The sequence below is a fragment of the Spermophilus citellus genome (assembly GCF_964194105.1).
Source record: "Spermophilus citellus genome assembly, chromosome: 1".
Lineage (NCBI taxonomy): Eukaryota > Metazoa > Chordata > Mammalia > Rodentia > Sciuridae > Spermophilus > Spermophilus citellus.
The window spans coordinates 122,705,908-122,722,944 of record NC_138182.1 but is presented as its reverse complement, the minus strand read 5'-3'; the positions used below and the strand labels follow the sequence as shown (position 1 = coordinate 122,722,944).

General features: G+C 56.6%; 1 protein-coding gene across 1 annotated transcript in view; it reads right to left on the bottom strand.

Annotated features, from left to right (window-relative positions):
• The window catches only part of STK10 (serine/threonine kinase 10), a 107,937-nt gene that overhangs the window by 22,368 nt on the left and 68,532 nt on the right, over positions 1 to 17,037 (bottom strand). Inside the window, exons 8-12 of the mRNA XM_081280088.1 lie at positions 11,343 to 11,477; positions 9,039 to 9,587; positions 6,873 to 7,003; positions 2,225 to 2,348; positions 1,692 to 1,871 (exon numbers count right to left, since the gene is read on the bottom strand). Coding sequence (XP_081136214.1) covers positions 1,692 to 1,871; positions 2,225 to 2,348; positions 6,873 to 7,003; positions 9,039 to 9,587; positions 11,343 to 11,477 — 1,119 coding nt within the window. The remainder of the gene's footprint in view (positions 1 to 1,691; positions 1,872 to 2,224; positions 2,349 to 6,872; positions 7,004 to 9,038; positions 9,588 to 11,342; positions 11,478 to 17,037) is intronic.

Below are 17,037 nucleotides of genomic sequence, written 5' to 3'. Positions count from 1 at the left end.
TGAAGGACTTGAGCATCCTTGAACTCTGGCACCCCAGGGGGTCCTGGCGGCAGTCCCCCAGGACAATGAGCAATGCCTGCATATTTAATGAATGACATGGTGAAGCCCTGTGCCCAGCCCACCTGGAATTACAGAGGCAGCTCCACTGAACAAGAGATCCACAGGCAGGCTGACCATGGGAGGGCCAGAACAGGGGTCTTACTAAATGGCCATGTCCTCCCTCCTTGAAAAGCCACCGAAGCAAAGCCAGGCCTTATCTTTCCATGAAAACTTTTAGAAGAAAATCCCTGCTTCCCCCTCCCCCCCAAAAAAAAACCATTTAAAAACCCACATCTGGGGCTAGGGATGGAGCTCACCCAGCGAGCCCAACGTGGCAAAGCTAAAGGAACACCACGGCTGAGCGGAACCCCAAGGACCAGACGCCACCTGGCCTGAGTTCCATGACAGACTTAAGTCCCTGGATAGATCCTGCCCAGGGGAAACTCCACCCCTGTGGGGGCTTGTGCGCAGATGCTGGGGCCTGCAGCCAAGGGGGTCAGCTTCTCTCCTCCCCCACAGCCCCCAGCACTGCTGCCCACTTCCACAGGGGGCCTCGGGCACAACATCGATAAGCACCATTAAAACAAATCAATATTCATGCAAAAAATCATGAATAAAATCCCAACATTTTAAATAGAGACAGGACCCAGCTCTGTGAGGGGGGCCCAGTCCCACGGCCCCCTCACCAACACCAGCCCTGTCAAACGTGGCCTGTGTTGTAACAGCCAATACTCTGTGTTCATGAATGTTCTGCATTCATTTTTACTTTAAAATACAGCATTAGAGCCTTTTTTATCTTGATTGCTGAGGTTGTTGGGGGGTGTGGGCTGCTGTGACTGAACCCCGGGCCTCAGTGTGCTAGGTCAGTGCCCCAACACTGTGCTGAACCCCCACTCCAATTACGAGTGTTTTGAAGCCCCTGATGTCCAGCCAGACCCTTGCTCGTCTTAGCCAGCCAGCCCTGTCCTGCTCTGTGTGGCCTTGGCTCCTGCAGCCAGTGGCCTGGGGCCCTGGGAGGCACTACCTGCAGCTCTCCCAGTGCAGTCTGGGACCACGGTGAGCTCTGGGAGGCTGCTTATCCCCTGCTCTCTGCTGAGATTGGGTCTGGTGTTCCTGTGTGTGTGTGTGTGGGGGGGGCTGTCTTCCTCCTTCCTTTGAGTCTCCTGGGGCCCAGATGCCCTCCTGCAAGGCAGGCTGGGAGAGGGGCCCCCTGCCACCTCCCCCTCCCCTTCCAACTGGAATAGAAAGAGGTAGAAGGGAGGAGGGCAGCGGGTGGAGGACCCCTGTCGGCCCGCCCTCACCTATTCCAGTAACAGAGCTCCCACCTGGGCCACCACCTCTTCTTCCCTGCTCTCCCTCAGCCACGGCTAACCTGGGAGGACACAGAAGGAGCTGCCCAGGCCACACAGCAAGGGCCTGGCTGCGAGTGAAGCCAACAGGGAGGAACGCAGAGCCCAGAAAAGATGTGGCTCCTGAGGGCGCAGCTGGAGCACAGACTTGGACACGCCTGGCACATGGGCTTCCCAGGCATGCAAGCTCCCTGCAGCCCCATTGTGAGGTGAGGCTGAGATGGGGTTTCCATTTCTCAGTCACTCACAACAGAGGGGGTAGTCCTGACGCTCCCAAACAGCCTACCCCACCAGCACCTTCACCTCTTTCTTCATCAGTTTGAGCTGCTCTTGGAACCTGGCGTAGTCCCTTTCCTGTTCCAGGCGGATCCGCTTGGCCTCCTCCCGGCGGCGCACGGCATGATCTTGCTCCATCTTCTCTACCTGCTGCTTTTGCTGACGCTCCAGGTTCTCCAGTTCTGTGTCAAAGAACTTCTTCTTGGCCTGGAAAGAGCAAAACTTTAGAGAAACTCAACAAAGCCACTTTATACCTGGGAAGAAGACGGGGAGTTGGGCTCAGGCTCAGGCCCAGGTTTGCATTCTAGTTCTATCACCTCTTTTCTGTGTGACGTAGAGCAAGTTGCTTAACCTCTCTGAGTCCCCATTTCCTTATCTCCAAAAGGGAGACCAGACCACTGACTTTACAGCTTTATGGCCTGATGAGATCGGGAAGACCTCAAGAACCAGCCAATGGTTGTGAGTTGCTCCCCACTGCCTCGACCGTCCCCCTCTGCAACCTCCACCTACAGGAAACAGGGAGGCGAGCTGCACCCAGGGCCCTCTCTGCCCGCGCTCACATTGCTCTCCTGCTCAAAGCGCCTGTGCAGCTGCTCCAGCTGCAGCTCGTGCTTGCTGCTGAGCTGGCTCTGGTTGCGATGCTCCTCCTTCTGCAGCAGCCGCAGCTCCCGGAGTTCCTGGCGCCTGGGGGAGTAAAGGGGGCACAGATTTGTCATGAGAAAGTGGCCTCAGATGATAACACTCACAGCTTGGGACATGAGGGCTGGATCATGGTGCAGAGTCACATGTCCGAGGCACAAGGGGGACTCAGGTTCCATCTGTCATCTCTTGCCGACAAGGCAGGAGTGACCTCAATACACACAGAGGGCTCGGGACCGCAGGGGAGGGTGGAAGACCCAAGCTCACAGGCGTGGCACAGGGAAGGGAAGGAAATGCAGGAGAAACTGGAAAATCACTACGTGGATATGCAACCTAAAGGAAATAGCAGCCACATGAACAAGATGACCCTCCACATGCTGCTTGTGCTCTGGAGGCAGTCTGGCAACACACCCGTGCCTCTGATGTGGCAGCTCCACTTCCAGATGGAATAAGGGTGCTGCACTCCCTCATCCACAGGTGTGGCCCCAGGACTCTGCACCCTGCTCAAATGCACGATGCCCAGGTCTCCCGTGTGAGAAGGTGCTGTGTCCCCTATTACCTGCGTGAGTGGTCTCGCCTACCTTCACCATCCCTAATCTGACTCCCGAGACCACGTGCATGCCATAGAGAGCTGGTATACAGTGTCGTCTGGGGGATGGTGACAAGAAAAAATAAGCCCGTGTGTGTTCAGGACAGATGCGATTTCCCCCCAACTATTTTCAATCGGCTGCTGGTTGAATCCGCAGATACGGAGCCCTGGACACCGAGGGCCGGCTGTTTGCTAAGTTAGGAACGAAGACCTCCAGCATGGGTCTGAGTGTGAAAGCTACAATGTGTCACATGATGGAGTTCCCAAACAAGCAAGGAACATCAGGTTTTAGAAATATTTCACTAGGTGGGAAAATGTCCAGGAAAATAATAAAACCCTCTGCCCAGACCAGGGGTGACCTCTGGGAGTGGGTGCTGCCGAGGGGACCGAAGTGCACTCCTGTCCTCGGAGTGGCAGAGACACAGGCTCTGTGCCTGGTGGGCGGGGCCCTGGAAGGGTTACACCACAAACACTAGCAGGGGCTGGGCGGTGGCCTGGTGGGAAAGGGTAGGACATTTTTCAGTCTTTTTTTTCTTTTGAACCATGACAGTGCATGACCTATTACAATAAACATGTGACCTAAACCACACAGTCTGCCTTAATTTTGTAACATATATCCCTGGTGCTGGACGTGTCTACACGCAGAGAAAAAAATGGGTGGGTGACCCCGTGTGAGCCCCGCCTCTTTCTGAGCAGCCATCACAACATTGCCATGTAGGGTTTATGTCATCAGAAGAGAAAAATCTTGGGCCTCCTGACTGTGACTCGTGGGTTCCCTGGTGGCCCCTCGGGAGTGGGGTCCACTAGGCCTATGTCCTATCATAGTGGCATCTACAGTGTGCACCACGGTGGGTCCATTATGCGGCCATGCTGGCCCCGGCAGGCCTTACGCAGGGCGCTGCGGGCTGCCAGCGCTCACTGCCTGTGCCAGCGACACACAGTAGGGCAGCATGGCCGAGCACAGGCTCTGGGTGGGGGCCTCCTGGGCAGTCACAGTCCTTGCAAGCCTCAGCAGCCGAGCCTGTGAAACAAGGTTGATGACCCTCGCTGGCAAGTTCTTTGAGGGCTAAATGCGGTGATGCCCGTTGCGTGCCCGCCTGGCCCATGGCGAATGCCCTGTACGTGGCCACTGCCTCAGGGAAGATGAGGGGGCGAAGAACAGCCCCCAGGTTCCGGGCAAAGCGAGACCCTGCCCTCGGCCACGGAAGGGGCTTCTGTCTGAGCACGTGCTTTTCTGGAAACGGAAAAGGTGGGAGGTGACCCTCCAGAGTGTCAAAGAAATGGAAGTCCCGACTCAAGAGAAGGGGAGTTCCAAATACAGGAGCAAGAGAGGTGGGCCACCTCCGGGGCCCTCACGTTCTCACGCGGGCATGGCCAGGCAGCTGGGGCCTGGACGGAAGGGACCAGCACAGGAGGCTTCAGGGAGGCAGGCAGGGAACTCCACAGAAGGCTCAGCCCAGGCGGGCAACAAACACTGGGCTGCCTGGCTCACAATACTCCCAGGGCCCCATCTTTCCTGGAGGCTGAGGTCCAGGTGCGCAGAGGTGGGGCCGCACCAGCAGCGGGCGGTGGGAGCCTCCCACACTCCAGGGCCTGGCCTGGGCCACAGGCCACAAAAGGCCAACAAGAAAAGCCTGGTTCTGCTTGAGCTAAGCGTCTCTTGTCCACCTCCTCAGTCTCTCCTTCCCTGAGGGGCACACTGCAGCTCTGCCTGGGGACAGGCCGGTGCCAGGTGGAGGGCAAGGCTTCCCCATGGGGCGAGCCAGGCAGGAACCTCAAGCCAGGAACCTAAGCTGCCCAGAGGGGCAGTGATGGAAACCCAGCTCTGAGAGTGTGGGGTGTTATCTACCAAGAGCCCCCAGATGTCCCAACCCGTAGAGACAAGGACACCTGTGCGTGTGCGCCCACCAATGCCACAGTAAAAAGTACCCTCCCCCTGGCTCAAGATGGGAGGATACCCCCAGATCATCCCAAACTGCTTCTGTTACTCAGGAACGTCTGTGCCCTGTAAAACATGTGAGTGCATCTGGTGCACTAAAGAATTTCTCCAAACCAACAGTGACCTTCCCCGACAAAGGCCTGGCCTCAAGGGAGCTCTGCGCTCTCCACCTGCTGACCCCACTCCCAACTTCACCAGTGGCTCTGGGAAGCCACAGGGCCCAGGGGATCCCTGCAGGAATTCTCAGACAGACAGAGCTAGAGGAATCTCAGCCCAGCCTTCCCAGCTGGGAGCCCCAGGGCACGTAACAGACCTGCCCAGAAACAGCTTCTCCCTTAGAGAACGTGGGACTAGGTCTCCCTGAGGTGGCGGTTGGGGTGGAGCAACCGAGAAGTGCAAAGATGGTTTCTTTGCAAAAATAGCCTCACAACCTCCTCAGTCCAACCTCTCTCCAGCTCTGTCCCAATGCCTCTAAAATGCCACCACCCAGCCCAAGCCCAGAGCCTGCAGGTCCTGCAGGGTCTCCTGGTCCCTGGAAGTCTTCCCCCTCCTACAGCCTACACGTGAACAGCTGCCATGGCAATCTTCCAAAAGGGCTGTAAGAGCTGGCCATTGCCCGGCCATGTCCATCCCGCTGTACCCAGGGTAAAGGCTCCTGCTGCCCCAACTCACAGGCCCATGACCTGGGACCTGCCAACCCTCAGACACAGCCCTCCAACCCCACGGTCCGCACTCCAGCCCTGTCCTCCCAGATCCTAAGACAAACTGAGTGGCCACCCCTTGGGACTTCTACAGTTGGAGCTGTAGCCCCCGTGCTCCCAGCACCCTACCCCTTGGCCCAGCACATGGCTGGCTCCTCCCACCCTTTGGGATTGGCTCTGGGGGTTTCCCTAGGAGCAGGTATCACCCATTTCTTCCTTCTCAGTGTGAACCACAACCAAGAATTATTGAGTGTAGACCCACGAAGTGTGAGTCCTATCAGGACAATGGCCTCATTTACCCTGTCTCCATCTGGCGGGTGGGTGGATGGATGGACAGGTAGGTCAGTGGAGAGATAAGTGGGCAGACTGATGGTTGGATTGGTGGGAAGATGGATAGTTAGGTGGATGAATGGATGAATGATAGATAAATGGGTGATTAAATGGATAGATAGATGGATGCATGGTGAATGGAAGGATGGATGATAGATGGGTGAGTGGGTGGCTGGCTGGATGTTTGGGTAGGTGGATAGAGGCAGGGGTGGGTAGGTGGGTGGATGGTTGGATGGAATGGATGTTAGATGGAATGGATGGATGGATAAATGAATGAATGGATAGATCAGTGGGCAGATAGATGGGTAAAAGGATGGATAGATGGATATGACAAGTAGATGGATGATGAATGTTGGGTTAAAAATGGATGGAAGGTAAATGGGTAAATGGATGGATGGGTGGGCAGGTGGGTGAGTGGATGGATAGATCGATGGATGGATGGATAGATGGATGGATGGGAGGGTAGATGGTTGGGTGGATGGATGAGTATATGGATGTTTGGGTAGGTGGATAGATAGATAAATGGGTGGATGGATGAGTGGAGAGATGGGTGGGTGGGTGGATGGATGAGTGGATGGTGGATGGATGGATTGATGGGCAGGTGAATGGATGGATGGGTGGGTGGGTAGTTATGCATGGATGAGTGAATAGATGATGGAATGCATGAATGGGTATATGGAAGGATGGGTGAATGGATGGCTAAATGGGCAGATGAATGGATGGATAGGTGGATGGGTTGGTGGATGGGTAGATGGTAGACAGGTCAATGGATGGGGAAGCACAGGATCTCAAGCAAAACCAGTTTCCTTTTGCTCCTTTGTTTCCTCCACTCCATACCATAGACAGACAGCCCTCTCACCCAAGGACCAGTGCCCCCACTCACTGTAATGGCTGGGTAGATGGGCGGGTGGATGAGTGGGAGTGTGAGTTGGTGGGTAAATGGGTGGATGGGGGGGTGGATGGATGGATCCTGACCCTGTTCCCACTGACAGTGGCCCTGCCCGGCTTGCCTGAGGAATCTCATCTCCTCGTCCTTCTTTTCGTCATCGCTGATGATCTTGGAGGTGGTGATGCTCACCTCGACGCCATCCACCACAAATTTGCGTGTCCGCTTCAGGGTTTTGTTGTGCAGCCTTGAGTCCTGGTCGGGAGGAACAAGGTGATGCTGTTTCAGTGAAGGGTCCATGGCTCATGGGGTGAGGCTGCAGCCCTCCTGACCCACAGCCTCTACCCCAGGAGGACGCAGCTGCCTGCTGTCTCCTGGGCCCTGTGCTTCTGAATCTCATTCCTTGCCTGTCCAATCTCAGCCTGCAGAGCCCCAGGGCCCTTCACCTCATGCTAGCATGCACAAAATGCAGGACACGAGATCAGAGAGAGTTGTCCTCTGTGACCCGTGACAGTCCCTTGTCTTGGTTAGCTTCCTCCACCATCCAAGGGGGATGAAGATAGTACTTGCCTTCCAGGGTGGTTACAAAGATTTGATGAGACCAGGCAGGGGCACGGGGCAGTGCCTGCTCATGGCAACCGTTCAGTATATTATGGTCACAGACCATATCCATGTCCACAATGCCAGAATCCAAAGGAGCCCAGAGATCCAAAGGTGGTTTTCCTAATGGATCTGGCAGTGAAACCTGACCTGGCCAGAACCCCACTGGCTGCCCTGCTTGTCAGAAGCTGCCGTGAGATTATTCCTGACCTGTGTCTATGGCTGTGAATGACTGCATTTCACCATGACTGCTGACGGCGCTGCCCGGAGGTGTCAAGGGGTATTACAAACGGCATCCTTGGAAGCGCTCAGTTCTGACTCAGAGCAAGGCGTGGGGTTTGTGCCGGCCTCCTCCTGGCCTCTCCTGCCTCCTGCCTTTTGGCTGGCTTCCCTTCCTGGCATAGCCTCACCCAGCCTTTGCAACACAGCCGGGGGCCTTCCAGCCTGGGGGGCCGTGCGAGCCAGGTAGTCCAGGTGTGAGCTGGGCCCTTTGTTTCTAAGCTGAGTTTTCTGCTCACTGGGTTGAGAGTGGCAGGACTGGCTCCTCTCTTCTGCGTGCTGCCACCCAGTATCCTCACCCAGGGGACCTGGACGGCCTGCCTAGAACCATAGCACCCGACTTTCATCTCTCAACAGTGTTCAAGCCCCCAAGTTGCAAGACTCCATCCAAGACGGGTCAGAGTAGCCGGGGACAATAAAGGAGCAGGAGGGAGAGTGGGGGGAGGAAGAAGCCCAGCCACAGCTTCACATGACACTGCTTCTGCCCCCGGGGCCCCCGTCCCTGCAGTAACAGGCTCCTGGCCACACCAAGGGGCAGCCAGTGGACTCTTCTCGGCTCTCTGACTCACTGTGGCCAACTGAGAATGTTCTCAACCCCCTGGAGAAGAGGCGGGAGACCCTGCTCTAGCTGCGTCAGTTAATTAAATGAAACCTTAACACTTCCAGGAAGGGACAGAAAGATGACGCTTCTAGATAAAAGCTGCTGTCCATACTTGGGTGGTGACAGTTTATTACAGCTTGCTGTATACTCTGTGAGGGACCAGAAGGGACAAGCTCAAAGGCCCCAGACACGAAGAAACCACAAGGAGCTACGGACTTGGTTCGTGCACGCGGATTGCACACACTGTCACCTGCAGCCGCGAGGGTGCACAGTCACATGTCACTGAAGAGAGGCAAAGGCCACTCTCCGCTTGTCTCCTGCTGGAACTGCAATTTCCTTCTGTTTCTGGCCCCACCTCCAGCCAGGCCCTGGAGCCCAGGAAGACAGCCCTGAGCCCCTTCCCTTTCACGGACTCTCCCACAATCCGCTGGGTGACCCAGGCGACCCCCAAGCAAGACAACTTCCACTTCTGGAACTCTCATTCCCTCCCGTTACCAGGGCCTTTAACGAAACTTTAAAATTTGAACCCAAACCAACTGCTTAACATGACCACGTCCCATACTGAACCCAGAAATTGGGGGACTGAACTATGAAGGGAACTAAGATCTTAAAGAACAATCCTCATCAACCATTTCAGAGGGAAGGCGCGAGGCTGTGGGGGCACCAGGCCCTGGGCTGCACCCTTAGCACCCAAATAAATAAAGTAAAAAACCCAAAGTGGAGGCGGCCACCAAATGCCTTGGAGAACCAGAGCCAGCCGCAGCACGTCCCTCCTGCTCCAAGCCCGCCGCGTGACTGACAGGGCATTACCTTAAGGGACAGCGAGCCCGTCTCTCTGTTCAGGGAGAGGTCAGTGGACAGGGAGGTGCTGTAGTCCATGCTCTCAGAGGTGGACAGGCTGCTGCTGTCTGAGGCCCTGTTGGTGGGGCCCGGCGCGGCCTGGGCAGGGAGCTCTAGACTGCCGTTGACCAGCTTCTCCCCACCCAGCGTCTCCAGGGCGCTGCTGTTGGGCCGGCTCTGGCTGGCCTTTTGAGACCTGCTGGCTGCAGGACTGAGGTCCCCAGCCTGGTCCTTGGCTTGCTTCTCCTCGGCTATCTGGATTCTGGCATCCATTGACACTGGCCGGGATTTTCGGAGGGGAACAGGCATCGCGAGGCCATTCTCATTTGCAGGGGCCCCGTCTGGGGGGCTGGGGGTTTGGAGGGATCCGTCTGCAGAGGGCTGGCTGCAGGGCCCATTCCCACTGTCCTGAGGCTGGCTGGTTGGCAGTGGGGCTGAGGATGGTTCCTGGGGGGGCTTGTCGGCCCCCAGGCTCAGCTGACTCGCCTCAGAAGACTCCTGCGTGTGGTTCCCCAGGGCCTGGAAGAAAAGAGTCAAGACCGTGCTGCCAGATGATGCAGGAGTCAGGGATACAGCGGGGCAGGAAGGCCAGGTGTCCGCAGGGGGAGAGGCCGGGCGAGGAGAGCGGGAAGGGAGCCCTCTAAGCTGGTTCCCCATTCCCCGGTAATAAAAGATGCCTGTTATCTCAGCAACTCTGGAGGCTGAGGCAGGAGGATCCCAAGTTCAAGACCAACCTCAGCAAGTCCACGAGGCCCTAAGCAACTTTGTAAGACCCTGTATGTGGCTCAGTGGTTAAGTGCCCCTGTGTTCAATCCTTAGTACTGAAAATAAACACTTAAGGGGCTGGACAGAGGATCCTAGGGGTAGGGTGCTAGCCCATCACGGGCAAGGCCCAGGGTTCAATCCCCAGCAGGCAGGCATGAATGAACAAACAATAAAATGTCCAACTGGGTGAACAGTGAGCACCCGCACAGCTACTCTCCAGGTTAGGAGGGGACCTGCCATGTCCCCCTTCCTGCTCTTCCCGGTGACAATCCCCTCCCTCACCTTGACACAGTCTCCGTCCTGAGTATGACTGCCAAGTGCTACAGGTGACCCCTGAATCTCTCTGACCTGGGCACTCTTGGTCCTGTGGCCTCTGGTTTTTGACCCTGGACAGGCAGCTAGTGGAAGCAACTCCAGTCCACTTCCTACTCAGTGCCCAGCACAGAGGTCCAAAAATTCAGATGGTCACCCTCACACCACAGCCCAGCCCTGCCTGAAGCCACCCAAGGCTCCTGCTGTCCTCAGGATGAAGTTCAGCCTTCAGCCTTGGGAGAACGAGGCCAGGTGTGACCACCTTCTGCCCGCCCCATGCCTTCGCTGACCAGACATCCTCCTGGAGCCTGGCCACTGGGCTTCTGCTCCCTGTGGACACCCAGCCTCACCCTATCAGCTCAGCCAGAATCCTCCAGCCCACACCTCTTCCATCTGTAAAAAGAACACTTGGTTCTCTCTGTCAATCAGGGGTGCTGTGACGGTGGTCACCAGGTTGATTCCACTTACTGTCCCTACATGAGGCTTCTCTTCTAGTGAGGGTTCCCACCAGCCTCAGGCTCCCTCCTGGGACTTGAGAAAGTCACCTCATCTTTCCAAGCACAAGGTGGTGGCCAGCTCTGTCTGCCAACAGGCAAGTCCAGCTCCTGTCTCCCTAGGCACGTAGGACCACCTGGACGGCCAGTGCCCCCTGGAAAGGGCCTCCCCATGAGCCCCACCTGGGATCTCAGAACTGCAGCGCAGGACAGGACAGGGTTCAGCCTGCAGATGCGTCAGGCTTGCTTAAGGGGTGTTTTTTTTACTTTTTTTAAAAAAAATCAATTTAAATCTGCTTTAATTTCTATTTAAATTCAGCAGGTGCCAAAGCTATAAATGGCTTACAAATGTGCCAGAACACTGGTCCCCTTAACACTCAGGACAGCCATGCGGGGTCCAGAACGGCCACAGCCCCTCTATTCCATGCACCATCTCCTCCACCCAAAGTGTGTGGAAAAGCCCGGAAGCAATGACCCACTGCCAGCTTCTCATTTCATGTGAGAACCCAGCCTCCTGGCCTCTTCCGAGGGCCTTCGGGAGACCTGTGCCCTGCTGCCTCTCCCGCCCAGCGTCTGGCACACCTGGCCAGGGGTCTGCGGGCCGTGGAGAAGCAGGACGGGATGTCCAGCCTGCCTCCCACGGGAGCCTGCTGCTGAGACCCAGTCCCTCCCGTCCCTCCCCGGCCCCGGGTTCTGGACTCACGGGGGCAGAGTCCACGACATCTTCCTCTTCTCCCTCGTCCCTGCCATCTTCGATCTCCTCCATCACCTCGGCCTTGGCCTCGGCCACCAGCTCCCGCAGGGCCTTGTTACTGGTGACGTTACTGACGAAGGGATGCTGGGGGCAAGAGGCACTGGATTAGATCCAACTGGCGCTGGGCGGAGAGTGTGCGGCTAGGAAGGGAACCCCGGGCAGCTCCAGGCCCTGAGCAGGGGTGGGGGGCAAACCTCAGCTGTGGCACCCCAGCTGCGTGGCCCTGAGCAAGGAACCTCATCTCTGAGGTAGGGACAATGATGTCAAAGTCACAGGGAGGTCATGAGGATGAAATGACAGGATGCATGTCAAAAGGCCCAGGCCAAAGCAGGAGCTCAACCATTGTGGTGGTGGAGGGGGTTACTGGGGGGTTGATTTTGAGACAGGGCCTCGCTAATTTGCCCAGGCTGGCCTCAAGCTTGCAATCTTTCTGCCGCAGCCTCCCGGATGTCGGGATGACAGGTGAGCACCACCGCACCCGGCCTGAGAGGCGTCAGTACACAGCTGCACAAATACCCCACACGCATATTTTACCAAGGTATAACTTACACAGGAACGCTCACAGACTGCCAAGCGCCATGACTTTTCACATGTGTGGAACCACCCCCAGGTAGAGATGCTGAACATTTCCATCATTCTGGAAAGTTCCCTGGCCTGTTCAACAGGGGGGCTGGCTTCCCTCGCCTATCGTCCAGCCTGAGAGACTCTCTCACCTGTTTCTGTCATTGTTCCTTTTGCTGTTTGTTTATTTTAGTGAGTGTGTGCGTGTGTGTGTGCCTGTCTTGCGGTGCTGGGTTGTTTCCCATTTGGGGCAACTCAGAGCTGAGCTGCTATGGACAGTCCTGCCATGTCCCCTCAGGGGGATATGTGCTTGGTTTTAGATAAGGAACACAAACGCTCAAGGTAGAGCGCAGTGAGTCCCCTCCTGGGCTTCTCCTCCACGCATCTTTAAAAGTTGAGTGCTCTTCCTCAGACCTTGTGGAACACCAGGACGAGTGGTCTGGGACATTTAGCCTGCAGGTCTCCTGGGGAGAAGTCCACCTCAGGTACCACCCTGTGCCCAGGTACAGCAGGCTGGGGGTCCTCCTGCTTCACACTCCCCAGGGAGGCTGGGAAGCCGAGGGTGAGGCGGGTGCATCCTTAAGTTGGAAGCTGCTTTTGGAACTTACGGGAAGGCTCTGGAGAAACTCACCCTTCTGACCATCAGCAGTGTTCGGAGTGGAGGGGACGGGTCAGCAGGATGCTGGGAAATAGTTAAGTGACTGGAGAATAAATTTCTCACACCTTAAAAACACACTCAGGACCACAAATCACTCTTATCTGTTTGCCCTTTGAAGCAGACCATTTGGGCTGGGCTCTTGCCTAGCAGGTGCCAGGCCCCGGGGTTCCGTCCCAGGCACTACAAAAATAACTAACTAAATACATAATAAATGGGATCATCTGGGGACGGCCACAAGGCAGCACCTCATTCAACCTGTTCCCTGAAAGCCCTGTCGCTTCTTTTAAAGAGCCACCTCTCACACTTTCCTCATCCAATCTGACCGCTGCATTCACATTAGCGTGGCTTCAAGAGTGGCCTATCCCTGGCCCTCTCCCCTGCACATTCGCTCACTGACTCGTCCATGGCCCACAATGTGGCCAGGTGCCAAGCACTGACACAGGCTGCAGTCCTGCCCAGGGGAGACAGAGGCAGGTAACCGATGACAAGCAGCGTCAGGTGTGAAGTCTAGGGGGCCCTGGAGGGCAGGGGGTGGGCCAGGGAAGGGCCCCAGGAATTCCAGGCAGAGGGAGCAGTAGGTCCACGACCCTGCGACAGGGCTGGGCCTGGGCTCCGGAGGAAAGGCCAGAAGGCCGGGTGGAGGGAGTGTGGGGACAGGAGGACAGAGCTGAGGCAGGACAGGTGGTACCTGCCGCACACACCAAGGCAGCCACTGGGATTTCACTCTCAGAAGCCACTGTCACCCACTAAAGATGTCACTCTGGCCACTCTGAGGCCTGTGATCTCAAAGGCCCGGAGCAGTGTGTTAACAAGGGTTTACTGATCATGGGTGGTGGGGCAGTTATGGGTGCTGGCCGAAGACCCCAGAGTCCAGGCCCTGGGACAAACCCAGCTTCCACCATCATCATGGGCAAGCCACTGAGCCTCCCCCAGCCACATCGCCATACAGGAAGGTGGCATTATTATCACCATCACCACCACCATCGTCACCATCACCATGGTCACCACCACCACCAGCAGTGCCATCTGCAGAAGCAGCCGTCCCCAGGCACCCTGGAACAGCCTTTTGGGAGTGAGGGTGGAATGAGGGTCCCCCAGGTCCCTCAGCCCCATGCTGCATGACCTCCTAGTGTGACTCTGAGCAGGACACCAAGGGCCACTTCACCGTGGCAGCAGAGGCAGTGTGGCAGGAGTCAGGGCAGATGCAGGCCTCTGAAGAGGCCAGCTCTCCTGGGGTGACCCTACACTGACCAAGGCAGAAGCCTCGCTCTCTCGAGGTGGAACCATCCGCCTTGTGCAGCCCCGGGTTCTCAGAAGTGGAGGGGAAGTAGAGAAAGCAGCCCTGGGTGGAGAGGCGAGTGGGCAGCATAGCTCCCTGGACACCAGCACCCTGGACACCCATCCCCTGGCTGACCAGGCCTGCATAGGCTTCCCAAAGGGCTCACAGACAACCTGGCCCCATACGTCCTCAGCTCCGCTGCCTTGTAGAGCGCGCTGAGGAGACTCCTCCACCTCTGAACGGCCACGGCCACCACAGAGACAGACCCTGGCCACGCTGCAAGGGAGGGCAGGGAACATTCCCAGTGGCCGAATGCTGGTCCATGCAGGCCAGTCCCCGCACAGGTCCTAGCTGAGGCTAGAGTAGAGGGTCACCTGTACACCCCTGAGGAGGAGGAATGGCTATTCCTTGTCACCTCCATGGGATCCCTGAGATGCCCAGACGGGGGTGGACCACACACACGGCCCACCTGCTGGAACCTGCCCTCTGGCCAGAAGCTCTCCTGCCATCAAACAGATGTGCTTCCCAAGAACTGAGCCTGTTTCCCCCCTGTGTGCTTAGAAACACCAGCAGGGGTCTCGCTGGCCTTAGAACACACCTAGGAGCACGCCCAGGTACTCAGGCCACAGCCTGTGCTCGCCACCCTCCCTCCCTCTCTCCCAGCCTGCTTCTCTCTTCCTCTCCCATCCCTCTCCCTCTCCTTCACTTATGTGGAAAGGCAGCTTCTCAAAGTAGTCAAGAGCACAGACTGGAACCAAGCCACCAGGGTCAGAATCCTAGCTCTGGCTGGGTGCGGTGGCACATGCCCATTATCCCAGCAGCTCTGGAGGCTGGGCAGGAGGATCACAAGTTCAAAGCCAGTCTCAGCAACTTAACAAGGCCCCAAGAAACTCAGCAAGACCTTGTCTCTAAACAAAATGTCAAAAAAGATTGGATATGGCTCAGTGGTTAAGCACCCCTGGGTTCAATTCCCCCGTACTAAAAAAAAAAAAAAAAAAAAAAAAAAAAAATCCTAGCCGGGCACAGTGGCACACGCTTGTATTCCCAGCAGTTCGGGAGTCTGAGGCAGGAGAATCCTGAGCTCAAAGCCAGCCTCAGCAATGGCAAAGTGCTAAGCAACTCAGTGAGACTCTGTCTCTAAATAAAATACAAAACAGGGCTGGGGACATGGCTCAGTGGTTGGGTGACCCTGAGTTCAATCCCTGGTAACCCCCACTCCCAAAAAGAACCCTAACTCTGTCACTTACAAACTGTGTGATCTTGCTTAACCTCTCTGTGCCTCAGTTTCATCACCTGGTTGATGGAGATCTGAAGTACGTACTTCATAGGGCGATTACCAGCATTATGTTGGTTAACATCTGCTAAGCATTTAGAACAGTACCTTTTATAGATAAAGGGTTCTAGAAGAGCTTGCTAAGCAAACGTGATCATATTTATTTAGCAAATACTTGTTGAGGGCTCTCCACATGCCAGGCACTGTTCTTGGGACACGTCAGCAAACCAAACAAAGACTGCTTCCCTCAGGGAACTGACCCGCTAGTCAGGAAACACAGCAAATAACACAGTAAATAAGAAAGTTATATACTATGACTGTTGTGTGCGAGAGGAGAATAAGAAGCAGGGCAGAGAGGGGAACTAGGGATGGGGTGTGGCAGGTTTGCATTTAGGGAGGATTCACCTAGAAGCGGACATTGGAGCAATGACTTGACAAACAGGGAGGGTCAGTCACAGGTCTCTGGGGGAGAGCATTCCAAAGGGGACACACAGCCAGTGCAAAGACCCTGGGACAGGAGGGTGCCTGGTGTGTGTGAAGAACAGGAAGATGTCCAAGATGGGTGGAGCAGAGTGAGGGAACGAGACAGGGACAGGAGGGAGGGCAGGGGGTGACCAAGGTCACAGAGACGCTGTATTGTACCAAGTGAGATGAGACCCGTCAGAGAGCTCTGTGCAGGGGGAGAGTGTGAGCATTTCTGGCTGTGAGGCAAGACTGAGCTGCGGGGGGTGGAGCCATCCCGGCAGATCCAAGTGCTCAGGGGGACACACAGTTCGATGCTCATGGACAGGGAAGTTCGATGGGAACAAACGGCTGGACACAGAGTCTGGGGAGGCAGGGTGGTCTGGACGCATGCAGAGCTGGGTGGGACTGTCACTGGGGTTGCAGGTGGAGGAAGGACCCTGGTGTGAGTCCACCTTCCTCAGCTGGGGCCAGCAGGGCCCGTGGAGGGAATGAGGAGGGCGAGCTGGACGCCAAGAGCAGGGACGGGGATGGGTGGGGATGGGACGGCTGATGACCCAGACCAAAGCAGCTGCGAGAGTAGGGAGGCTTAGGAACACACAGCAGGCATCCGCTGGGAGTCTGTCATGTGACAGCCTCACTGCTCTCCCTGTGGTGAAGCAAGCGCCATCCTCCTCTCAGACGAGGAAGCAGCCCAGGTTCCGGGCAGGCAGGCCTGAGGCAGAGCCCAGCCACTGGCACTGTGGAGACTGGCCAGACAACAGCTGTGCACCCCTGCCATCCCAGCACCCAGCAGGCTGCGGCAGGGGGATCCGAGTTCAAGACCAGCAAGACCCTAAATAGAAAATAAAAGGGGGCTGGGGAGGTGGCTCAGGGGTAGAGCACTTGCTTGGCATGTGAAAGGCCCTGGGTTTCATACCCAGCACAGAAGGAAGGCAGGATAGAAGGAAGGACAGACAGAAGGAAATCTGTGGACATAAATGAATCACCAGTGCCTGGGCATGGGCCACTAGAGCACCGTGGGACTTGGGAAGGCACCCACGGAGGGTGCTGGAAGCCAGGATCCACCCTGGCACGCACAGCCAGATGCCACAGTGGGGCACCTTCCTGCTGTAAGCTTGGGGGTTCCCATCTTTTGGGGTACAAATGCTCCTACTCTCTAACCTGAAAACATGAAGGCGCAGAGGAGGAGCCGGGGTGGCATGGGTGTGAGGTGCGTCTTGGGCTCCCCTCCCGCCTGCAGCCCCTCTGCTAACCTAATGATCCCCTGACAGGACATTTTTTTCCAACTACCGAATGGAAATTCCTGGCACAGGCTGAGGCTCTGGGCTGCTCTGTGGGATGAGGACAGCTGGTCTCTTCCCTGTGGAATGTCCCAGAGGCCGGATGCCGTGGGGCAGGAGGCTCCAAC